This window comes from Barbatula barbatula (assembly GCF_947034865.1).
Source record: "Barbatula barbatula genome assembly, chromosome: 6".
Lineage (NCBI taxonomy): Eukaryota > Metazoa > Chordata > Actinopteri > Cypriniformes > Nemacheilidae > Barbatula > Barbatula barbatula.
Window position 1 is genome coordinate 17,557,659 of NC_136765.1, and position 26,019 is coordinate 17,583,677.

The 26,019-nt window shown below is 38.0% G+C and overlaps 1 protein-coding gene across 4 annotated transcripts; it reads left to right on the forward strand.

The window, feature by feature from the left end:
* Positions 1-1,208: 1,208 nt before the first annotated feature.
* hhat (hedgehog acyltransferase) lies at positions 1,209-25,021 on the forward strand. Of its 4 annotated transcripts, none has more exons than XM_079458655.1 (12): positions 1,209-1,288; positions 2,219-2,344; positions 3,974-4,041; positions 4,177-4,290; positions 4,381-4,575; positions 6,422-6,682; positions 6,995-7,157; positions 8,497-8,647; positions 14,367-14,402; positions 21,091-21,292; positions 21,859-22,003; positions 24,086-25,021. In XM_079458655.1, the coding sequence occupies exons 1-12, from the start codon at positions 1,285-1,287 to the stop codon at positions 24,163-24,165; spliced, it is 1,545 nt and encodes a 514-aa protein (XP_079314781.1). In that variant the 5' UTR covers positions 1,209-1,284; the 3' UTR covers positions 24,166-25,021. The 4 variants fall into 4 exon arrangements, with proteins under 4 accessions (XP_079314781.1, XP_079314782.1, XP_079314780.1 ...); XM_079458654.1 differs by having other exon boundaries at positions 1,279-1,459; positions 24,086-25,019; XM_079458656.1 differs by lacking the exons at positions 21,859-22,003; positions 24,086-25,021 and adding an exon at positions 21,568-21,716 and having other exon boundaries at positions 1,211-1,288.
* Positions 25,022-26,019: the final 998 nt, after the last annotated feature.

A 26,019-nucleotide genomic window follows, 5' to 3' on the forward strand; every position in this document is an offset into this window, starting at 1 on the left:
GTCACCATAACTGACAAATAGGTCACTTTCACTTTCTTGCTGGGCCAGGGCTGATTTCTTCATGTTCATCTAGATACTAGAAGCACATTATGGCTGGATCACACTTTCACAAATATGAACAGATTAAAAACACTTGCAGACATTTCGAAGGTTTACTGTGCAGCACAATACGTAATCAAATCTGCAGACTTTCTGCAACAACTCCAGACTGGGCAAAATCTAAGCAAGTAGTGTGATCCAGCCTTTAGTTGATCTTCACACAAAACCTGACTTCATTTTTCAGCAAAGATGCCCATGAGACATGCGGTGGTTAGCAGTCTTTTGTCATAGCTGAGTGTGGCCACCAGATGGCCCTGTGATCTCACTTCCTGCAGGCAGAGAAAACAATACCAATCTGACACTGCATTGCAGAGGAGGATTTTTTTCTATGGAACACAATATGAGTTGTTTTTTTATGCAGAAAGCCTAAGCTTGTACATTTAATAATATTGACAAGTAAGTGAAATAGATGTCATTAGTGATCACTAGTATTGTTGAATATCTTTGATGGTGTATATGAGTTATATAGTTTTGGGGGATTATGGTAGATTTTAGGGTATAATACCAAAACATTTAATCAATTATATGATAGATTTTAGGGTTTAATATCGAAACATTTAATCATTGTCACACGTTTAGCTTGTGTCAGCCACAAACCTCGTGTTTTGTGACACACATTTACTAATAATTTCACGTTTATTTATCAACATCAGTAACGTTGTTCTCTCTCTCTCTCTCTCTCTCTCTCTCTCTCTCTCTCTCTCTCTCTCTCTCTCTCTCTCTCTCTCTCTCTCTTCATTCAAAAAAAGCTTTATTGGCATGATAAAATTAATTTTATTTATTTTTATAAATTGTATTTATCTCTCTCCCTGCCATTAGCTGACGGGGGCTTATATTTACGTGTGCTCTCATACAGAAAAAATAACCAAACCGCAAGCATCTTATTGTGTTTATCAGTATATTCTCATAATGTATAAAGTTTACGATTACGGTGGATGCTGATGTCTTAAATAGTCTATGATGTAATGCACGTTTACCTTGAACGGACGCTTAGAACGATTGTAAATTATGTTTTACCTGTGAAGTGCAACACTGAATTTCAGAATGTCTTCGATCGGTTGCCCAAGAGTCATTTATGGTACTTATGGGGTTAAAGGTACTCGATATACGTACTCGTTGGTTTAGCCAATCAGGAGCCAGGTCGGCGAGGCTTCATGGTAACGTTTTGCGGAAGTTTTTAGGCTCATGTGTAAGTAGCGCAATGTATTTAGCGAACGTTATACGGTCAAATTATTGTCATATGAACGTTTTCTTAATTTGACGCGAAGTTAAAAGTTGCGGCTGATGGTTTCGTCAAATAAATGCCTTGACTTCTTTGACGCTCTGAGTTTAAATGAACATTGCTATCCAAGAACACAAGGTTCTCATATTTTAGTGTTTTTATGTATGTCTAGTAAAGCATGGTGGTTATAATATATGTAGCACGGAGATTCCCTTATAAGGTTTTGCATTTCAGAATGTTCAAAATAAAAGTTAATGGTTTTGTAACTGCACCGGACTGTTGACAGTAACGTTATATTCATATTATAAATTATATATATATATATGTATAGAATTATCTTCTTTTGTGTTTTGCAGAAAGGCATACAGGATAAAAATGACACGAATGTCATCATTTACAACAATTTTTTTTGTTTTGTGGTGAACTATGCATATAATATATATATATATATATATATATATATATATTATATGCATAGTTCACCACAAAACAAAAAAAATTGTTGTAAATGATGACATTCGTGTCATTTTTATCCTGTATGCCTTTCTGCAAAACACAAAAGAAGATAATTCTTCTTTGCACTGGTTTTGTGCAAAGGAAACCAATGCAAAGAAAATTGGTTGTGCATTCACTTGCATTGGTTTTGTGTCCGTACAATAGAAGCGAAAGGGTACCATTGCTGTTTGTGTTTCATGCTTTTTTGTGTTCTGCAAGAGGAATGATGAAAACAAATTTCTTTTGTGAACTAATGATACAAAGAAATCTGAATTTGGTTGTATAAAAAACATCCTAACAGTTTTCATATGGAACACCCAATGTAGTGATGATTGACCAATCAGAAGTTGGATGGCTTACGTAATGATGACCTATGTTTGTTCATCTTCACTTAACCTGCAGCTTCAGCATTCATGCCTTTTAAGTGGCTGCAAACATCCCTACCTCGGCTGGAGATGATGGCCTACTGGATTCTTTCATTCTTCTCCCATTTTTATGCCTTCTACCAGCTTCACAAGTTCTCCAAAGGTGAGCTGCCTTGTGTCCTAGAAAAAACTGAAACCTGCCACTTGCAAAAGATCATGAGATCCTTGTTCATTAGAACCACTATGCAAACACCTCGCAACTGCAACAGAGCAATATAGAAACCGTATATTCGACCATTTCTAAACATGTCATAAACCTGTTTAATAATGAATTTGTGTACATTTGTTCAGAATAAGTATTCAATGTATTTTCTTTGCACAGATTGGCTTTTTTCATAACACGCCAGTTTGAAAAGGGCTTCTCGAGGGTGTAAAGAGAGCTCATTGTTATTGTTGTGCTGTCATTTTGTGGTGCGACAGGATCTCAGGTCAGCAAAAGGCAACACGCAGAAGCCATTTTATCTCTTTCTACCAAAACATGCCACTCAAAGTAAGTGCAAAAATAAATATGCAAAAGAAGTCCACAGCATCATCAATATATATAGCTTTCGGTATCAAAGGCCAAAGGCCTAAATGCATTTTTTAAACCAATTAAAATTTTGTGTGATGTAGACTTAAATCAAACAGCATTTTGAAGGACCAGTCTATCTTAATATATCTACTCCAAATAGAGATGCTAAAGGGGGTCTGAATACTTTCCGTACCCACTGTATCTAAATATATGTATTTAGTTTTAATCATAGCTACATTTACTGACCCCCTGCATTACAACATTACAGTTCGATTCAATGAGTTTTCGAGAAGCATGCCCTTCTTAAATATCATCAGTTCCCAATGTCTTTTCAATAATGAAAATATCCAGCTCTCCTAAATTAGTTTGGAACAAAATCTGAATGCAATAACACTTGCACTAGAAGGAAAGCTGGTTTTATTCAAAGGCTTTACATTGTGAAATTATAAAATTATGGCAAATCTGAAACAGGCAGAATTTAAAGTGAGAAATAATCTTTTCAGCTAACCTTAAGCCCTTATTCCTGGGCCAGGTTGGATTTTCAGATTTTCAAGCACATTGAATCACATTCGTTGATCTCTACACAAAACTCCATATATCAGACAGCAAAGATGCCAATGACACATGCAGTCCGGTGGTCAGCAGTCTTTGTGTCATAACTTGTTGTGACCACCAGATGGCCCTGTGATCTCACTTCTGCGTCTACTCTTAGAGTTAGAGCGAGTATGACATTGTTGACGAGTGCACCCTGCAGGAAAACCTTCTGTCAGGGTGAGGAGAGGTCCATCCTGAGAAACTGGAGGAAGAAAAGAGTGGGGCGGGCAGAGAATTCAATACTAAACTGACACTGCATTGCAGGGGAGGATGAGTTTTATGATGGTGTCCAGAGAATATGCAAGAGATCTTGTATTCTTGTATTACATCTTAAAGGCCCATTTCCACAAAACAAACCCAAATTCAAGAACCAACGATTTGAGTTGTTTTAAAGCCGAAGTTTAAATAAAACCTCTTCCACCATTAACTCTCACCGATGTATTTGGAAATGTGTATGACTTGCTTTTGGCTATGGTCACAAAGTGAGTTATTCTTAATGTAGAAAGCTGTTCTTGTACATACAATAACATTGAACAGTAAGTGAAATGGATGTCATCAGTTTATAATTCCAAGACGCTGATCACTAAAAATGTTAAAAAGCTGCTGTCTTCTGTGTGTTATTGACAGACCATGAATCCAGTCTGGACAGAGAGGTACAGCTGGAGAGAGGATTCCTTATATGGGGGTTTAAGAAGGTGAGAAAACACATTAGGACACGTTTGACCGATGTATTACCAAGAAGCGATGGTGCTGTTTGTTTTAAAAGCATAATCCATTGGATTATTTGTGTATGTGTGCATGTTTCTCTCAGTGTGATTTTCTTTTTTTAGGACCCCACAGATTTTGAATGGAGTTTTTGGAATGAGTGGGCGTGGCGGTCTCTTCTTTGGTCTCTGATTGGCCATGCTATGGTATCTAGGCTGACAGCTCATTACCTGCCTCAGGTAAGCTTAATTCATGGTGATCAGCCAATTATTAGCATGTGACGGATAATGTAATTGTTTATATCTTCACTCCATGCATTTTTGTTACAGTACAGACTGGTGGTCTATATGATATATGGCGTGCTCTCGGCCGGCTGGCTTCTCGGGGTGCGTGGTGTGGTTCTTTTGATGCTGCATTTAAGCATCTCATTGGCTGTTGCTCAGCTGCGTAGCCCCGCCCTGTCATGGTGTTGTAGCCTCCTGTTGCTCTCCACGCTCAATATTAGTGCCGTCCAGGACCTACAGGTTTGTAAATATGTGTGTGGGTTCAGTAATGCCCGTTTCCCATGTACGTGAGGTACCAAACTCCAGCTGAATATGTGCTGTTTCAAGGACTCTCAGAGTCATCTGCAGAGGTTCGCGGAGAGAATAGAGATGAGACTGAACCTTACCTGCATGATTAAACATCACAGTTGACTTCACACACACAAACGGACCGAACAGGCCATGTATAAACTCTCATACACTCCCGCACAGTCTCACCTGTACAAACAGGGAAACTGACATATGTGTCATACAACTCACCGAATTTACATCACTATGTCTGCGTATATTATCGGCTGCGTTTTGCAAAATAGTCTCTGAACTTATGACTTTCAAACTTACAGAGTTAGAAGGGGATGTGTGTAGTTTTGAAATGTTAAAAATATAAGTAAAAACATTATTGTGTGAGACAACAGAAACAAAACATGACCTAAAACCTCAGTCAGTTATATTATTCTTATCTGCTAAATCACTTGATTGACAGGCAAACTAAAAGATTGATTGACTGCTGTCATAACACATCTGCTTAAAGGGGGAAAAATTTATTGTGAAGACCAAACCTTTATTATTATTTACTGCTCAACAGTCATTATCATGTAATTATCATTTAATCTGTTGTGATTTTTAACCACTTTTAATGCCTCTTTTCGTTAGTATATCCCTGTTTACCTCAGCCACTTACAAAAAGCCTCAAGATTACAGGGAGACTCATGCGGCGACCGTGCATTGGCCAATGACTAATTTCAGAATGCTTTTAGCATTATTTTTCAGAGTGGCTGCTGCTTGGTCTCCCTGCTGGGTAATCTTCTGAGCATGCCCAGTTAATCGTATTAGTTTAGTTCAGACAAAGGCACAGATCGCTACCGGGCTGTTAAACAAAGGTGTTTTTGAAAAAAGGATTCTTTACTCTATTACAGTTTAATGTGGGTCTAAACAATGCTGAGCTGTAGTGCAGTCAGTTCATTAAAATCCGAACCTTTTTTGGTAAACATATCCTTATCACTTAGTGACAATGTACCTCAGCCCTGTGAGAGCGGAAGTGGCTTAGCTGGCTGAGATTGTAGCGGACGTACGTTTAGTCTATTCCTGTTGCAATTCCATTTGATGCCACTAGGGCTGCAAAACGCAGCACACACGTGTACTTTTATTAATAGGATAGTTCACCGAAAAAGGAAAATTCTGTCATCATTTACTCATCCTCTTTGTCAAATGAAACCCTTCAAAGAGCTATTTCACCTGCAAATCAATATGTCCCCTATATGTTTTATTCACCCTCCATGCATCCTAACTGAATATAGTTTTCTTCTTGAAGAATAATGCAGTCAAAGTTATAATACCACATATCATTTTACTTCCAAGCGGTAGAATGGGAGTGAATGGGCATCGATCAAAGACCTGATTGACACGGTTCCTAGCCCCTGGTTCACGCGAAGCCAGAAGCTAGACATCAACGTTAATAGTGCTGTTAATATAGATATTTATCTTAAACAAATGAATCGATTATCTTCAGAAGACCTTTGTTAAGACCACAGAGTCTAGCAGTTCTCTGATGGATGGATGCACTTTTTGGAGCCCATTCACTTCCATTCTTCCGTTTGGAAGCAAAATGATACTTCATATTATAACTTCGACTGCATTATTCATCAAGAAGAAAACCATATTCAGTTGGGATGCCTTGAGGGTGAGTAAAACATGGGTAAAATGTTACTAATTCTGGTTTTAGGTATACCTGTGTGTATTATGTGCTGTATAACACTTTTTATGAGGCACTTTAGTTTAATGTAATATTTAGCATTTTGTGTTAATTTAGTTATTTTAATTTTTCTAGCGTGGCTGGTACGCTTCTGAGGAGCAGTATTTCCTGCTGCTCTTCAGTACTGCCGTTTGTGGTTTGCGCTGCATAAGCTTTAGTCTGGAGCTTTGCTGGAGTCCCCTGGAGGCTGGAGGGCCAAACCACCGCTGCCCCCCACTACAAAATAAAGGACTAAAGCCACTCATTTCACAGTTTTACAAGCTCACAGCCTACTGCTTCTATCACCCTCTGTTCTACAATGGACCCATCATGACCTACAAGGACTTCAGCGAACAGGTGGAGACATTTCAAAACATTTCATATAAAGAGGTGCAGGGACTGTGTCTCAGTCCAGTTGATTTTTCAGTAGGAAGTACACTGCCCAGGGAGTCAGTCATTTCTAAGGCTGTTCGATTGTCGAAACCTTTTAGCAGTGCATTAAAGCGTGTTCCCTAAAAAGACCCAGAATGCACTGCAAAAATCTGTAAACTGATATAGATCTTACTGCCAAATCTCTCGAGTCAGCAGAAAACAAGCCCAAATAAGTTTTCACTATGTAGGATATGAAGAAAAAGATGTAACTTTCTCTCGTTTCCTCTGTCTTTGCAGGTAGGGCGGCCGGTGTGTAAAATATCCATGCCGTATGTGTTAGGTGGAATCCTGCGTTTGTGCATTTGGTGGTGTTTAGCTGAAATGATGATCCACTTCATGTACATGCACGCCATCCAGGGCAACGAAACCTACCTGGAGGTCCTTCCACCCTGGGCGCTGGGTAAGTCTGTGTGAGAGAGTATATATGCCTATTCTAGTTCATTTTAATCAAATGAATGTTTCTTTTGATTCAAGCTGTTAGGGTATAACTGGTGTTATTTAGGGTTTTGCACCCTGGAAGTGCTAATAGCGTTATTATAAGGCACAGATGTTCACATTGAAACACACACAATTTCATCTGTGTTTTTCCATGTGCAGCCCTCATCCAACTCCTTTGCTGTTTATTGATCGGTGGAAGTTGCTGATTTTCGCTGTCTGAACTTTGATTCACAGACTCTGCAAAAGGGAGCAGAGGACTGTATAGCAGCAGCCTGGAACATCGAGTCATTATTGCCGCTTTGTGCCTGTGTTTCATACAGAACAGACTCTCAGCAGAAATGTGTATATTTGAAAGCTTTTAGCTCCGTACCAGTGGGATTATGAGACAAGACAGATACAGTTCTCAGCATCTAACCACAGAGAGGGTGAGAAAGGGAGTGAGAGTTGATTTAAGCTAGAGATGTAACTGAAGTATCGAATTGATTCTAACATCATTCAGAATGCAACAAAATGTTTTGCTAGCCAATTTAAGGACATCACATGTAAATATAATGTGTGAAATTAATGTAGCATCTTAAACCATAATTTGAAAGAAACCATAGACAATTGGGTCATTTATTATAATGGCACAGTTGCTGACACTGTGTTCATGAGACAAAATGCACCTTTCTCAATTGACAACCATTTAAAAGTTTTCATGTATTCGATTTTTGCAAACAACTCAATTCCAAAGTCCTATTGATGTTTCAGCGGCAACAACGTAAACGAACGTTATGTGGCCCAAACACAACTTCCGATAGATCTCGGCAAAGAATCTCTAACTGTTGAGTCGTTTTAATTTGATTTATTAATATACATAAAAATATTCAAATAAATAAATATAGATATTAATTGAATTTAAATTATAACCAAACACAGACCGGAAGTTGACTTAGCGCTTTAACCTTTCACATAACAGCTCAGAATATTCCCTATTAAAGGGCTTGTGTGATGTGATGTCATTTTTTCCTTTCGACTCAGATGATTGGCTCAAAGACTAAGCCCAGATGGCAAAATTGAAATCACATCCAGTATGCTTTCTGTCAGCCGAGCAACTGGCATTGATAAAAACTGTAATACTAACAGACAGATATTTATAGAAAATATCCCAGACACACAATAGGAGATGGTGCTTGTCGTGTAACATCCCATTTATTTCAACGGCAAATGTCTCTGTTAGAGATCATACACAGCTGTTCATTAATATAAAACTGTCATACAGTGCAAGTTATTTCCTGTCTCTCTCTCTCTTTCACCTCCAGGTGGGTTGGCTCTTGCTTTAGTGCAGTTTTTCTTCGTGAAGTATCTGGTCTTGTTTGGCTCTGTGTCTCTGTTTGTCAAGCTGGACGGATTGGACTCGCCCGCATTACCACGCTGTGTCAGTATCATGTACAGCTTCACCGGGATGTGGAGGTACAACAGACACTTCTGTCTCTTACCATAAAAGCACCAACCTTTGACTTCTCTGCCTCAGCCGCCACCTGCAGTGTGTCCGTGTACCAGCAGGGGGCAGAGTAGCGCTGCATTCGCTCTTATTGGTTTAAGCCATAAAGTGACTGGTATCAGTAGGACTCACTTACATCTATATATATATATATATATAAGCACATTAAGACAACATAACAAGATTTAGGCGTTCTCTTGCTCTAAACGCCACAGCTCAAGCGTATGGGGTTGTGTGCTCGGCTTCCTAGCGGTCCGGTGTCCCGGGAGAAGACATTAAACAGGCTCATACATGCAAGCTTCCTCTCGGCTGATTGGATTTTACTGTAAATGCTTTGTGAAGTTAGACAGATTGAAAGTTGAATGCTTTGGAAAGGTCTTTAAGTCAACAGCAGTGTAGATGTGCTGTTGCTTTTGTGTTGTATGTATTTGAAGGAGACTCTTTGAAAATAAGATAATGCGCACATTAATGACATTAAATTAAAATGCTACTAATATCATGGGCTTTTGCACTAACAAGATTCATTTATTACATGAATAAATACTTTAAGTCAGGGCTGTCTGAGTATTAGATTTTCACTACACTCCATGCCATAGAAGAACCATTAAAGAACCGTACCATCTCTTTCTTACCTTTTTATAATCTGAAGAACCTTCACCACAAAGAGCCTTTTGTGAAACAGATATTCTTCAGATGTTAGATGTTCTTAATGAAACCAAAAGGTTCTCCTATGGCATCGAAGAACATTTTGAAACACCTTTTTTAAGAGTGCACATGTTTATTGTTGCCAAATTAAATCACAATAGCATTACTATAGTGACTACTAAATAAGGTCATCAGTCAGATTGGCCATTGAATCACACTCCGAATAAGAATGTAGGGAGCACTGATGTGGTTTTGTCATTACTTACAAAAATATGCCATGGTAGCCATAGTTTCTGCCAGAATGCTATTATTACTACTACTACTACTACTACAATAGTTGTTTACTATAGTTAAAGCTAGTAGTGACAGTTATTATTACTGCAGTAGTATTTTGCCAAAACTTGGTATCCGTCACCAGTACATAAAAGAAATGAAACGACCAAACAAAAGAAATTAAGCAGATTTCCCATTTTAATTTATTATGTATTTTGAAAGATGCAATTGTAATTTGTGACCCTTCCTGTGAAATTCAGGCTAAAGTCTAATCTATGAATCTTATTATGAGATAATTAGCTTCAATGTTACATATCAACCAATGATTTCACTATGATTTCAATCTTGAACATGGCCTTACTCTGTCAGTATTAAATATATCAAGATTATACTTACACAGAATGTTCTTTACATGATGTAGGGTGATTTTATGTAGAAAACAGTAAATCACCCAAAAATGACTTTAGCTGTATTTTCACAGACGGGTCACATTTTTCGCTTCATGATGAAATGATTTCCAGTTAATTGTCCATAGCCAAATAATTAAACCGCACTCGTTGGCACCCACTCTAGTTGTTGGAAAGAGTATCACTTTCCCATATAAAGCTGCATGGTTAGTGTACATCAGCAGAACCAAGCTCTCGACAGCCGCTGAGACTATGAGAGCCAGAAAGGTTAAGCACTAGTGTATGTGAGTGCTGTTAAAGCTGATGGAGTTTGGAGTGTGATAAATGAGAATTGTAAGGAAATAGACGTGTGCTGTAGACTTTAGCGGGACCTTGTCTGGCCTTCATCCCGCACGGAGCAACAGAGCTCAGATGCGCTCGCCCTTCCTTTCTAACAACTCAGCAGAGCCTCAGCACACTCGCGCTGTGTCATATACCTCGAAAAATCCACACACACACACACACACACACACTTCTCTGTGTTTAATGGTTTAGATCTGCCCGGATGCACCACACCAAGCGGAGTTAGCACCCCGTGCTGCGGGATGGCAGGCCAACATGAGTCTCTGATTACAGTACAAATGTCCTACAGAGAGCGAGAAGGCATTGAAGAAAAACAGAGAGAATAAAAGAGAGAGGAGGTCGCCATTGGATCCAATTCAAGAGTTAGTGTGGAGTTCAGACTAGTGATGGGTATATGTGTTTATTGCTGTCTGTGCATGGGTGCGATTTACTGGCATGGCCTGCAGTTGAAAGGTTTATAACTTGTTATAAAACCCTGTTCGTTTAGACAACACACAGTTAGTGTAGTTCTATCTACACCATGTTGCTGACTCCTATCTATAGTTATCTTATCATTCTTACTACACACGCACTGTTTGTCTATTACCATGACAACGTTTCTTTGACTTGTGTTGAGAAACCTTTTAGAAACCATTTCCTTTGTTCATATAAATAACATAATTTGGAACATTTATTTAGCTGTTGTCTTCCTAAAGAAAACAAACGCACACATACAGTACACATGTCTACATGTGTAACTGTGAAAGTCTCTCACGGCCAGGGGTTAAAGTGAAGGGTTTAATAATGAAAATTCTGTCATCATTTACTCACCCTCATGTCATTTCAAACCTGTATTACTTTCTTTATTCCGCAGGACACAAAGAAATTTCAAAGATTATTGTTAACTGGCACCCATAGACTTGCATTGGCAATGTATCCATACAATAGAAGTGAATGGGCACCGCCGTGGTTCAATTACCAACATTCTTAAAATTTTTAATTTGTGTCATGTGGTAAAAAGAAAGACATACAGGTTTGAAATGACAAGAGGATGAATAAATGATGACAATTTTTGGGTGAATTATCACTTTAATTTTTATCACAGCTGTTTCATAAATGGGCAGCTCACCTCTTGTTCAATATGATGATGTGGAGAATCTGTTAACAGACCGTTTCTGACAGGCCTGTTTCAATGATGAGGTGTAAAACAGAAGAGTATTGAGTGAACCTGTTACGATGCGTATCTCGATCTCAGCTTCATGTATCACTGTGTGACTCACAGCTCATGAATGACACCAGACATGAGTGCCTATTTTATCCTCCATGGCTGTTTCAAAAGCTGTATATCTATAAAAAAAAGTCTTGAGTTTGAAAGGTATGCAGGTGAGTAAATCATGGGTTTTTTTATTTTTAGATGAACACCTTGAATCCCACAGCACATTGTCGCTTATTGAGTATGGAAGTTTGTTGCTATGCTTAGGGGATAGTTTACCCAAAATGAAAATTAATTCATTGTTACTCACCTTTATGCCAGTCCTCTATGACTTTTTTTCTTCCACAGAGCACAAAATAAGATATTTTGAAGAATGTATGCATTGTATGAATAGAACACAAAACCGCTGAGACATTTCTCAAAATATCTTCTTTTATGCTCCACGGAAGAAAGAGTCACATACAAAATGAGTTTGAATAAAGGATGACAGAAACTGTCTCCTTGAGTGAGTACAGTACCGCACACTTACGAATTGTATTGGCAAGCAAGAACCATGCTTGCTACTCGAGTAGAGTGCATTTCAGCCTTAAATGGTCGAGTCACGTTGTTTTATTAATGTAGAGTTGAGTGAAATGACTTCTGTATAGTCTGTTCTCCTGGTCTTCCCGGATGACTTTATATCCCTGGAGCCATAGCAGATGACTTTATTTCCCTGGAGCCAAAGCAGATTTCATCAATAGTCGCTAATGAATGCCGAGAAGCGCTGATATGAATCAAACGCTTCTGTACAATCTGATTTAGGACTCATTATTGTGTCGCAGGCCCCAGACCAAACCCGTTCTACTCATAATCGCCCTTCTCTCTTATACGCCCTCTCTATTCGGATGAATGTTTTTGTGAAGCACCATTTCTTGTTTTTAGTTTGTTCACCGTCGGGTTATTGATGAATTACAGAACAGTTTGATTATTGCCAGCCTGTGAGCTCATGAAAACGTAATATCGGAGCTCTCCAGCTTGGTAACATCCATCTGCTGGCACGTCGCAGTTTGTCTCCTGTTTTTAGAAGCAGGCAGCACCAGCTCTTTACGGCTGTGTCTGGGGTCCGTGTGTGTTTGGACTAAATAAGCGACAGAATGAACTGCAGATGAAAGCCCCGTGGCTAGAAAAGTGTCTGTTGTTCTGTTTTGTGATTGCTTTAATTGGATGAGACGATGTTCTCTGTAGAACGGAGCATCATCTCATCCAAGGAGTTTTCAGATAAACATTCCCTTCTTCCTCATCCATTTAAATATTTTGTTTGTTTTGAAAGGTGAAAGCTCATTATTCAGTGACTAACTACATTTTTGACGCTTTATTTTTTTTTATCAGTACATGCATTCCTTGGACTGAGCTACAAAGTCTAGTTGTTTAAAGTTGTTGTAACTTGTAGCAACACGCTGTTGTCCAACAAATAGTGATGTGCTGAAATGGCACATTTCGGTTTATTATATCGTGCTGTCCTTCTAAACAGTCAAATGAACACTCAACGTGGATTGTGAGATTCACTCAAGTGTGGATTGTGAGAGTTCATTTGACCTTTTTTAATAATATTATTATTATGTAAATATCTAACCAATAAAAAGTATTAAAAAGAGCTTGTCAAATTTGACAACACAATCTTTTTCAGATTTTTTTATTTATTTGGACATCCCTACTTTGGAAAGACATTAATATATGACACTGTTTTGCACAGTAATATGCTCAAGAAACGTATATGAGTCAAGATAATGTCTCTTTAAATAGCTTCAGTACAGTTTCTGTTGTTTAGTTGTTCCAGCATCACGGCTCAAAAATGAGGAAAATAATGGAAGTATTTTCATTGTAGCCTAATGTTAGTTATTACTTCAAAACTGTTATTTCGGTGTCATTCTCACTGCAGAATTCAAAATAACAAGGTCAAAATAACAAGATCAAAATATCTGCGGCTAAAACAATGGCCTGTGTTCACTCATTGAAGACACATCTGCTCAGAGAAACTGATGGAGAAAAAGAAAAAGTGAGTCACAAAAGGGTCAGATCAATATTTTGCTGTCATGATGTTTTCATATGAGCTACAGTACTTGTCTGATACCAGGTGTGATCTGAAAAACTGAAAGGAGGTCAGTGTGACTTCGCCTTCTTTCTTCATCTTAGGAGATCATGTCTAGATCAGATTCAGATACTGTTATATTGATGAATCTCATTTTCTGAAGGTATTACATATCTGAGTGTAACTCATTACTAATGGGCATAAATGAAAGCTCATGTTGTGCGAATATTACTTTTCTAAGCAGTTAAATCAAAGCTGATGATAAAATTGCTAACAATAAACACCTTAGCAAGCAAACAACCACTCTAGCATAATGCTGGTGGGCTTTGCAAAGACAAGAAACCCTTTTTCTTTTACAAATTATGGAACAATCTAGTTTTATATGACTGCGAAGATCACTGCTGCCACACTGATCAATATTTGAACGATTATGTGCATCTCACACCACAAAACTCAGTTTCAGGCTTCAGCTCAACCAGACAAAGAGCAAAACTGCTCTGCGATAAGCAGTTTTGGAAAAAGAAATGTTTCCCAGTACTGTAACTGTCACCGGAAATGCCACCGTTTGCACCTAGAGATTCATTAAAACGGGTTTCTCAAGCATCTAGTTTATGCAGATTTTCTTTTTTTGTCAGTTCTGGCTGTAGATGTTGACGTATTAAACACAAATTGTTTGTGTTATCGTGTTCTTCGGAAGTTTGTGTTAGTGCACCATCTGTGTTTAACCCTTGAGTTTCTCATTACTGTCCTTTGCTTTTCAGACACTTTGATGTGGGGCTCTACAAATGGCTCATCAGGTAAGATTTGTCCTGTTTTGTGTGGGTTGTTGTGGGTGTGTTTCTCAGAGAGAATGAGAGATATTTTTTTAGGTTATGGACACGCATTTCTTTTTACAGACTGAAAAGCACATGAATAATAATCATAATCAAAAACCATAATCAGAGAACAATTACATGCCTCGGGTACATAATTCTGGCATAATACGCCGCTGGATTTATAGCCTCCCTTTTCTTTTGTTCTAGCTTGATCTGCGCTCACTTTCAGTTTTTAAACATTAACAGATATAGGAATATTTCAAGATTTAACTGTAACTTGCAACCATCATTGTATGCACCTTTAAAACTTTGGAAACTTTATTTTAGCTAGTTTGGACCCAGTTTTTGTTCCTAAAACTATCAATAACTTCTATTTAAACATCTCAGAAAATGCAGATGCACAACAATGCAGGTTACTTTAGGTACTTATCATACTTTATATATTTGTTATCATCATTTTTCTTGCTGAATATATCAAGACTCCTTTTACCAAACATAACAGAATGGTTTAATGTGATAAAGCCGTCATATTGCAGACATGGAATGGTTTTCCCGAACACCTCTCCTAACGTTTTGAACGCTTCACTGATCCAAAGTGTTTAATACATTTAGGAGCTTGCTTAGAATTTCTGCACATTAAGCTGTGATTTAATTATTACAAACATTATACAAATGATCTTTCTGATGATGGATACAGAAGACACTCTCAGCAGCCGTTGAAATGAATGTTGCTTTAGCTGTCACTTTGACAGATGGACTTTAAACCATTAGGGAACATTTTCGTAATGTATTTGTGATTTTTAAAACGTGATCCACAGATTTGGCACAGTGGGAGAGACACTAGACATTTAATAGCTCTGTAAGAAAATAAACTCACCAAATGGCTCATTTACATCCAAATATAAATGGAAATTAGTTAATTATATATATTTCGCCTCAGTATTATCTAATTTTATGCAAATGAGCTTCATAATGGGGTGTGTTCCACATACCCAGGCCATCACTGTTACTGGGAACTGGCTGCATATAATGAACCATTTTTACTTCAGCAAGACACAATGGATAAATTTGGCACAAGTCATGATTGGTCACACAAGAGTCCAGGGACACAGCTCGGCTTGATCTCTCCTGATGCAGAGATTGTCCCGCAAGTTTTTTAACAAGTCGTCCTCTCGTCTGCTTTTAATGCCGGAGACCATTTGCCCATTGTGCGGTTGGATTTACGGTTGGAGACAGTTGGCAGAAAATGATCATTCTGATCATGCCCTGTCAAAAACGATTTTAGTTTTGTACAAAATGGAAAAATGCTATATGTACTGCTCTCTAGGAAGGTAATGTTTGAATGCACAGCATCGCTAAACAGCAGTTTAACTGTCGAATGTAAATCTTTGATATCATTATGCCAATAATAATGAGTAGCAGCAAATGTTGATTCGCACAATATTTGCAAGATTGCACTGCGTAAAGGTTACACAAACAGCACTGATACATTTCTTATAGTTTGTTTGTGGACAGCTAGCGATGCATGTTTGTCATGTGAGTTCATGCATCAATGTTCACGCAGTTACTCTATAAATATAGTTATCATAAGAACAGCTCCGGAAACATTTCATAATTATTTTAAGTTTTTCTGAAATTTTCTTGTTTTGGTTTTATTCTGTGAACAACTAACTATATTCTCCCAAATTAAAAAAAAAGTGTTTCTATTAGCATTTATTTGCAGAACTGGAGAAACAGTAAAAAAACTCTGTTTTGCTGTGTATTTTCAGATCTAAGATACTGCAAAGAAAACAAGTTCATATTCACTTTTAAACAATGCATCAGTAATATTTGAATTTTATTTAGGAAAAGTTCAAAAATATTTTTATGTGATAACCTGGCTTTTTATCACAGTTGTCTTTTCATGCTGTCAGTCTTACACATTGCTGTTGAATTACTTTGTTTGATTTCTTTGAAATTCAACAGATGCTGGACTGGAATGACCACAGTACATCTAGAAATGCTGATTAAATAATAAAAAGTTGGAATGGTCTCTAAATTTTTGCGGCTGTATACGTATAACACCAAGAGTATAGTTATGACACATTTATTTCTCCACAGTGTAGTTTGCGGGAGGAAGGAAGTCAGGCCTGGGCTGGACAAATGTTTCCAATGTCTCGCAATATTAATATTTCAGTTTTTCTTTTGCGTATAAATACTCTCAGGGCCTGGGATAGGTTTATTGAGTCGTAAGCTCTTCAAAAATAAAAAGCCTCTTCAGGTCCTGGCGTAAGCTCGTCTGCTCAGCTGTAGCATTTCCTGACACTTTATTAATATTCTGATGTCCTCGTGCTGTATGGGAAGATCATTGTTGTGGTTTTGGAGAGTGCCCAGGTTGCGTTTCCTGCTGGGTTTGGTATTGTCACTCTCTGGCAGGGCTGCGATCTCCACAGACAAAAGATGTTTGATCGGGGTTGTATTAGCATGTATTTTGCATGAAAAGCATTTCATTCTATCCCGACACGCTGGAAACTCGCCAGTCTGTGTAAATATGTACATGGGAAATTAATGTTACGCATGATGCTGCTTGTGCCAGTAACGTAGACCAGAGAGTCTGTGGAACTTTGATTTAATATTTTACCATATTTACATGAATATTTTAATATACAGTGCCCTCCACTATTATTGGCACCCTTGGTAAATTAGAGCAAATAAGGCTGTAAAATAAATATGCATTGTTTCTCCTTTTGATCTTTTGTTTAAACCTCTACAATATTCTAACATTTCTTTGGTGTGGGTGGAATATACAGTGTTTTTCTAATACACCATGGTGTATTGGCAACCTTAGAAATTCGTTAGTTAATTATCTCCCAAGTATATTCCCATTGATATTTACATTTTCTTAGCACACCACGGTGACTAGAAACATGATGTTTTCGAGTCATGACTTAAGGAGAATAAATAATAATTTATCACAATGAATAAAATCAAAGAATTTAGTTCTGATGTGCAATTTTATACAAAGGTGCAATGTAGGATAATGCAATGTAAGTCGCTTTGGATAAAAGCGTCTGCCAAATGCGTAAATTTAAATGTATCCAAAATCCGAAAGAGAGTTAGCGTTTTAGCACTTCAGGTTTCATCAACCCATTTTTTATGGGTTTTTGGTTAAATGTCTGGCATAAGGTCTGTGTTTCACAAAAACTCTAAATATTTTCAAATTTTCTGTACAACATGAAACAGTAATACTCCACTCGTGCTTGTTTAAAGGTTATCACAAATGGCAGATTACAAAGGTTGTCTTTAAGGAGTTCCCACCAATCAGAAAGCTAATTGGGTATAGCCGCCACACCCCTTTTCAGAATCCTCTCGCTTAATTTTCTTACTGCGTCTCTAACCTTTCTACCTTTTTAGAAAGAATATCTGGCTTGAGTTTAGTTTCATGCTGAAGCACCACCTTTGCAGGAAGAGAACTAAACCTTTGTCTATCCGCTCCTGACCCGCTTCTCCATCTCTCTTTCTCTTTCTCTCTCTCTCTGTTAAAATGTGTAGTGATTGCAGAGAGCTGATCTGCATAATTGGAGTGTGAATGTGGGCTGTATGTGTGTGTGCGAGAGAGTGTTGTAAAGGGCACTTGGAGAGATCTTAATGTGCTTTTAAATGTTCAGTAATTGTGAAGAGCTGAGTTTTGAAGTGTGGAGATGTAGAAGAGGATCTTCGCTTTCCGTGCATGTGATTCACCATCGATCTTAAAGCATCCACAGACAGACACAGAACACCTCTCCTGTTCAGCTATTGTCTGCTCGAACGCCTCGCTTTCAAACCGTTAAGTGTCATCTTCTATCTTTTGAAATGTGCTCACAACAATCAAATCAGAGATGCGATTCATATGAGCTTATATAAGAGAGAGAGAGAGAGATGGATGAGATATATTGTGGCGGCCACAGAAGCAAGAGATCTTTATTGTGTCTGTGCATATATATTGTTTTCGTTCCTGATGAAAATAGACGCTTAAAGACCATTGCAGACTGGAGAGCGTCTAGTCATGAGCTCTGCAAAAACACTTTAACCAAAGAGACAACGGTTGCACAGTATACAAAATAAAGTACCACGGTACTTACAGCAGTAGTTTCTTTGTGTGATGATCCGAGTGCAGATAACCGGACAAATTTGGCAATTAGACGCATCTTGAAGCACAGAGACCTCACTGCCTACTGCAGTACAGATTCAGGGTGTGAAATTTAGTGTCGATATGTACAGTATACTATATAGATAGTAAGCTAGTATAATAAGGTAAAAACAATCATTTCTTCATAGCTTTTTAGTGGCTATTCAAAGGACTGCTTCACACATAAATGAAAAAGATCTTTCATACAAATATGACTTCCGTTCTTTAATCAAACACAGTTTTTTTGTAATAAAATATCTGTCACTGTACTTATATAGGTCTCAAAATGTTTAGACCGCCAGCAGCCCCCAGCAACAAAGCAAGGTGATGTCATTCATTTCAATAGAAGCCTAGCGACATCCAGCGAAACAAGCGACAGTGACCGTTGGCGACAAGTAACGTATAGCGACTCGAAAAAGGTTGAGATTTGCCATAGTACGTTTAGGGAAGTACAGCCACTAGGTGGCCATGTTTGCAATGCGCCTAGGGGCAGTTAGGGCAGTTATTACGTAATTTAAACAAGGCGTGAATGGGGAATACTGATATTTCTACAATCGCCGGCTAAAAGACTGAAAATAAACAAATGCCAGCAGGCTGTAGCGTCATATGTTTTCCTGTGCGGCATGGATTTATATGTTTTCAGCACGTTTCAGTGTGGATAGGCGGCATTTGGAAAACATGTGAAAGGGGAAATGTATGGATAAGGTCTCCGCTAACTTACAAATTTTGTGGCGGCATGTGACGATGTGGATCCTGGGCATAAGTTGCACGTTAAATACACATGTCTTGTGTTTCACCATAACGAGAGAAAAGTAGTGCTAATATATCCAGTTTGCGAAAGCTACATTTTGAATGGTTTCTCTTGCCATTGCTCTGACTCCAAGGCATTGATTGGTGTAACGTTACTCTGTGCGACTGTGTTTGTGTGTGAACACCCACCCTACTCTGCCTCTTGTTGGCAAAAGATGAAAATTTACCTTACCTGAGCCAATCATCATCAGTTATGTGGTTATCTCCCACCCTACTCGCACACACACACCAATCAAAATCAGTTATGTGTCCCACCCCAACACACACAGCAGAGGAAATAAAAACTTTGTAGGTCCTTTGGATGAGAAAGAGCCTACTCGGATGAAAACTGCTTCAGTCAGCTCCATTATAGTAACGGAGTTAAACTGGGACTTGTTTGAGAAATAATCTTCTTCGAAATGACATTCACAAACAAACACATTTTCCGAACTCTGTTTCTGGCCGGGATTAACAAACTGCATCCACTGCTGTCGAGACACCGAGTCCTTTGGAAAACAAACAAGGCTTTTTCCCCTCACATCCAAAAACACACTTCTTCGGTGCCATTATAAGCTCTTGTTCGAAAACAACTACAATAAACTATCATGCACGGCGCTCACTACAGCGTCTCCTGGAATGACACATGCAGATGGGCGTGCTCTTCCGTTGTCTCTCTGGTTCATGCATGGGCATGCTTTTCCGGGATAGTGGCCAATGAAAGAAGGACCAGTGTTACGAAACAGTACGTTTGAAGAACGTTTTTAATTAATTTAATATTTGTAGAGAGAACCCTTAGGGTCTAAAAATATTTATTGTAGTTTACTAAACATTGCTGATGGTTGATTTAAGGGACATTGTAATAGATTTGTTGTCAATGTGAACAACTTTATTTTGGTGCCGTTAGGGCATCTTAGGGTTCTGTGGAATGGTCTGCAATCTGCAATTGATCTCAAACATATACAAGTATTCTCAGAGAGAGAGAGAGAGAGAGAGAGAGTAGACAGATACCACTTTTCCTAATATGGACTATTTACCTATAGCTAGCATTATAAATAATTGGCAATAGCAAAGATGTTTCCTGTGAATTAGAAAAAATTCTCAATATCTTGCTTTTTTCTAATATAATGCTGATATTTTATAATTATAAAACATATTTACAGTTAATTCTAAAAATAAACCACCAGTTTAATGTATCAATGAAACCACATCAAGATCCACTTCAATCCAAAGGGTACGTTGAGGGGCGCAAACAAGACTGGAATATTTAAAGCGGGCCAAAACAAGGCAGATATATGTTGATCCTGTTTTTCTTGAACTCTTCACACACTGTGGCACACGCTGTCAGCTGGAGCTCTGGTCAGAGGCTAATCTTATCCTCTTCACAATCTCGCTCGCACACAAGTCAAGTCCTCCACTATCCCAACAGCCTCATTAGAACAGATTGCTGATCTCTCAGCCCTGAAATGAAAACTACTACACTGTAGAAAGAAAGAGAGACAGACTGAAAGCGAGAGAACAGGTTTAAGGAAATCTCTCTCTGCTGTCTGTTATCATTGTTGAGGGGGACCGGAGGCAGTTTCACACACAGTATCTCATCTAACAACACGTTCTCTCTTTGCACATTTACAGTATCGTGCAAAATCAGAGAAATTCTGTCCCATACTGTACGATAGAGTCTGAAGTTTACTTGATTCCTCAAAATGTATCTACAATGTGATTTGTTGGTGATCTTAGGTACATATACGTGCCGTTGGGCGGCTCACGTCATGGTGTGTTCCGGAAGCTCGTCTCTGCGGCGCTGCCGTTCGGGTTTGTGTGTTTCTGGCATGGTTGCCATGACTACCTGCAGTGCTGGGCCCTGCTGAACTGGGTCGGAGTGTCGGTTGAGAAGGCGCTCACACTACTGTTCTCATTTCCTCCTCTTCATCATATTATTGTGAGCATAAACACATACACTACTCTTGTTGAATCTCAACTTTAAATTAAAGAGAGTTTTGAGTGAACTGTGTTTTACAGCTAATTTAAAGGTCCTGTGTGTAATTTTTTGGAGGATCTATTGACAGAAATGCAATATAATATACATAACTATGTCTTCAGGTGTATAAAGACCTTACATAATGAAGCGTTGTTTTTATTACCTTAGAATGAGCTATTTGTATCTACATACACCGCGGGTCCCCTTATATGGAATTCGCCATGTTGTTTCTACAGCATCCCTATACGGAAAACTGCTCTACAGAGTGCTTTCATAGATACGTTATCTCCTTCAAGAAAAAAACGAAAATGCGTCAACATCTTAGTCCTGTGTGAGCCACCGTAGTGCTTTGAAAGTGAGGGGTGAGCAGTGGAGTGAGCCATTGGTAACCTTACCACTAGATGCCGCTAAATTGCATACACTTGACCTTTAAATAAACTCTTTGTAGATTTTAACACAGCGTGGATTAAACAAAATTATAGATAAACTAACGTTAATACATTTCTTGTATGTTTCTTTTGCAACAGGTGCGCTGTCTGTCTCCACGGATGCAGAGGCGGGGCATTGCACTCATCTACGCCTTTTCTACCGCTATGCTTATTCTGTCCAATCTGGTGTTTCTGGGTGGAATCCATGTGGGTAAAATCTTCTGGAAAAGGGTGTTTGTCCAAGGTTTGTCATTTAAATCTGAACACCCTTGTGTTTGAGACTCGCATCCATCATTATCGACACCAGTGAGATTTCTTCCCTTTAAAACTGTTTATAATTCAGCTGCAGCCGCTGAGAAAGCTTAGTATTTTCATATTTTGTCGCTTAAATGTTGCAGTGTTTCAAAATGTAAGCTGTGTTCCGAGCATGATGAGCTGAATCACTGTTTTCGTGGCACGTACGAGATGTGCTGTAGATCATAAACATAGAGGTTACTCTTGTAAGATTAGTGATTTTGTGCTTTGAAATGGATATCGACAGGGTTCCTTCTATCATAGAAAAACTGGAATTTTGAAGTTGAGGTCTGGGAACGTAACTTTTTCTGGCTGTCCTTAGCCATGAAATGCGTAGTCATCTAAAAATTACTTTTTGTGAATGCAATCTCTATCCAAAAACAGTTATATTTCTAACACTTTTAAGAAAAAATATTTGATCTATTTAACTCAGGACTCATTAAACAGTAGTTGACTCACCAGAAGGCATCAGGACATTTATCTAAGAAGATTCCCATGATAGAGAGAGGTGTGAATAAAGTCCATGGGTGACATAAAGAAAGGTGATTGTCTCCAGAAGCTTCTGGAAGCTGTTATTCACATTTCCCATTGGGGCACCATTCAAACCGCAGAGTCTTGCCATCGGTCACTATGGCATCATTCATTCTTGACATCTCAGACTGGCGCTCATGCTGATCCAACCCACTGCCCACAGCAGCTGCCAATCAAAATTCAGACAGTGAGGCTTTGTGCTTCTCAGTGTGAGGTGGGAGGAGCTGGTGAATACAGTACTGCAGGAGAGAGAGCTGTCGGAGACAGGGACTCACAATAAGTAATGAGTAGTTTAGTTTTTACTCGCTTTATTATTGCAGTCATATCCTAGACTTTTGTTCACTGATTTGAAATGTAAAATATATGTTTCTTTTTGTTTACATTTATGTGCTTATGATTGTGATTTGAATTCATTTTGAGTTTCTCTGTACGTGTGTCTGCTCTTCACTGGAGGTGGATTTGGTATGACACAGGTTATGGATATCTGATGATGGAGATCTGTGTGTTGAGGGAAAGACCGTGAAAGATTTTATCCCATTAGTTTTGAGTCGGTGTTTAGACTGCAGCATAAAAGCGCAAAGAGATCAATACTTTTACACATACACATGGATGCAACCCGACATAAATGAAACATGAGATCTGAGCTGTTGTTAAAGAAACTATTAACATGAACTATTAACATGATTAATATGAAGCTTAGTGTTTTGTTTCTGTGTCTGCAGTTGATATGACAAAATACATTAAGTACCCAAACTCCAGCAACTAAAGGACAATGAGGTGTAACCGTTTGCACAAGCCCCACTCCCTTTATTCTCTCTGTCATTTCCCTTCTGCTCCATCCTTGTTTCTTCACTTCCTGATGAAACAAGGCAAGTCTTTTTAATGAAGCCACTAGAGACAGCACATACACACACACACACCTGTCCTGTGTGTTTTTTAAGAGCTTGGGGCTCTTAGAAGACCCATAGAGAGGCATCAGTGATTATACAGATATATAACTTAATCACTTTTGAGTGAGGAGTTTGATTTGTTTAAAATAAAGTTGTTGTTGTATATTTTATGTGTTACTTTATACATGCATGCATGATTTTAGGTAAATAAGAGACCATTTCAAATTTTCATTTAATCAGCTTTTCGAGATGTATTGTGTCCAACAGCAATGTAAAAGACGGACAGCATGACAAAACTTTTATCACACAAAACCTAATTTTTAAACTTAACCTAAACACATGTACAAATATTACTGTTGTGTTGCTTAAAGGTTAATATGAACTTGTTTTCTTTGCAGTATTAAAGGTCGGATAAAATAAAGAGCATCTTTTATACAATTTTTACCTGTTTCTCCCGTTTTCATTTGCTGCAAATAAATGTAAATATACATATTTTTTTAAATGTGGGAGAAATAGTGTTGTTAGTTCATAGAATGAAACAAAAATGATAATTGTAAGTATTTCTGTGTATCTCTCTACCCTAAAATAGTCTTTCTCTTTTTCTTCAACAGGCTGGTCCTCTGTGGCCGTTCCAATGCTTGCTTTCCTTTATTGCTTCGCTCAGGTTGGCATCGAGTGGGACATGAGATGATGTCACAACAACTCGGTTTTGATTCGATGCAAGAAAAAAGTTTTTTTACAGAGACAATAGTATTAAAAGTTTTACCATCATTATGACCAGTAAAGATTTGGAGAATTTGCCAGCATGTCAATTTGTGGATCATACAGACTGAAAACAAAGAGGTTCATTCCTGTCAACTGCTGAATTGTGTTTGTTATGTAGTATCTGTGATGTATTTGAATAGTATGTGTGGAAATGAAATGGCAGGGCTGCTCCAGGTGTGTGTTTGATGGCTAATCCTGTCGCTGCTTTATTTATGAGTTTGTCTGAACACTGATGGTGACACATGTCTCTGATCAGCGGCCAGGATACAGGCGACAACCTGATCATTGGCTCTCTCTCTGTGTCCATCCATCTGTGTATATTTCCATCCTCTCATTCGTTTTGCCCCTCTGATCTTTCTTTGCTGATCTCTCCGTCTTGTCTCATTCTTCTATCCATTACACTCATTCATTTTTCTGTGTTTTTCACATCTTATCTCCTTACTAACAGCTCAGGCTGCTGTATGTTTAATTGGATTACTGATCTGAGCCTGTTTTGTACTTCCTTAGAGAGTGTTAAATTTGTGTTATAAAGGGGATTACACTTTAAAGAGATTTGTCACTGCGGCACCTTTATTGGCATCAGATTAATAATTCATAATCCCTTCAGAAAAAGTATCTCTCTCCCTTTCTCGCGCTCTCTTCACAAAACAGTAAAGAAAAGCCTCCGCAACAGAGCAGCAGATCAACTATTGTGCAAATTAATAGTGCAAGAAATATGAATCAATTACTAATAGGGCTGTCAAACGAATAATCGCATTGAGAATAAAAGTTTGTGTTTGCATAATTAATGTCTGTGTATGTGTTTATAAATACAAAATGAATATGCACAGTACACAGACATGTATACATATTTATGAAACATTTACATTAATTTATCTTTACCAATAATTTAAATTATATAATTTTTTTTTCCTTTTTATGTAAATTGTTTTCTTAAATATGTGTATGTATTTATGAAAACAAAAGTACGCAGAAGTATATTGTGTACAAACTTTTATTTTGGATGCGATTAATCACGATTAGTAGTTTGACCGCCCTAATAATTAATGTATTAATAAATATTATAATTAATAAAAAAAATATTTGTGCAAAAAATTATTAAATGAGTATAAATGTATTAAGTATTAAAAGAACAATGAACTAAGTTTTGTTTAGACACTAAATTGCAATTAATAAATTAAACTTGCCATTAAAACCAAAGATGCAGAATCCAGTCAGACGACTCGCTATTTTTCTCTTACAAGGAGATTATTAATGTTCGCTAAATTTCCAGTGTGTGCTATGCGTGTTTATTTAAGTGGTGAAACGTCCCCTTGATTTGTGAGTTTTATGTATTCTGTCAGAAAGTACAGCTCTGCCTTGATCTCTCATTCGCGCTCTCTCTGTGTATGATTTTATTTTTGTAGAGGTCAGGTGTGACCTGCTCTTTCCACGAGTCACATTGAAATGGCTCGCTGACGCCACACACTACACAAGGCCCTTGATGTGTTTGTATGTGTCAGTGTGTTTTCAACACGGGTCACACCGCTCTTAATGAACGCTGAATAATTATGCAACATTATACACTCTTCAAAGTGAAAATAATATAATAATTTCCCTGCACTTAACGCTGATGTGCTGTCATTTACATGTTCCTTCCCTTCAGCATTTAGAAAAATATAAATTCACACCAAACAAGTCAGAGCAAAAATGTATATAAAATATTTTATTATCATAAATAATATTTTACAGCAATTTTACAAATCTCGTCTTTGTGCTTTACAGTAGTCCATGTGAAGAA

Bases quoted from the DNA above. Each gene is read 5' to 3' on its own strand.
- hhat (XM_079458654.1), top strand. From the start codon at position 1,384: ATGGTTTCGTCAAATAAATGCCTTGACTTCTTTGACGCTCTGAGTTTA. The intron at 2,345-3,973 runs GTGAGCTGCCTT...TGTTATTGACAG, and splicing joins GCTTCACAAGTTCTCCAAAG to ACCATGAATCCAGTCTGGAC. The intron at 8,648-14,366 runs GTACAACAGACA...TTTGCTTTTCAG, and splicing joins AGCTTCACCGGGATGTGGAG to ACACTTTGATGTGGGGCTCT.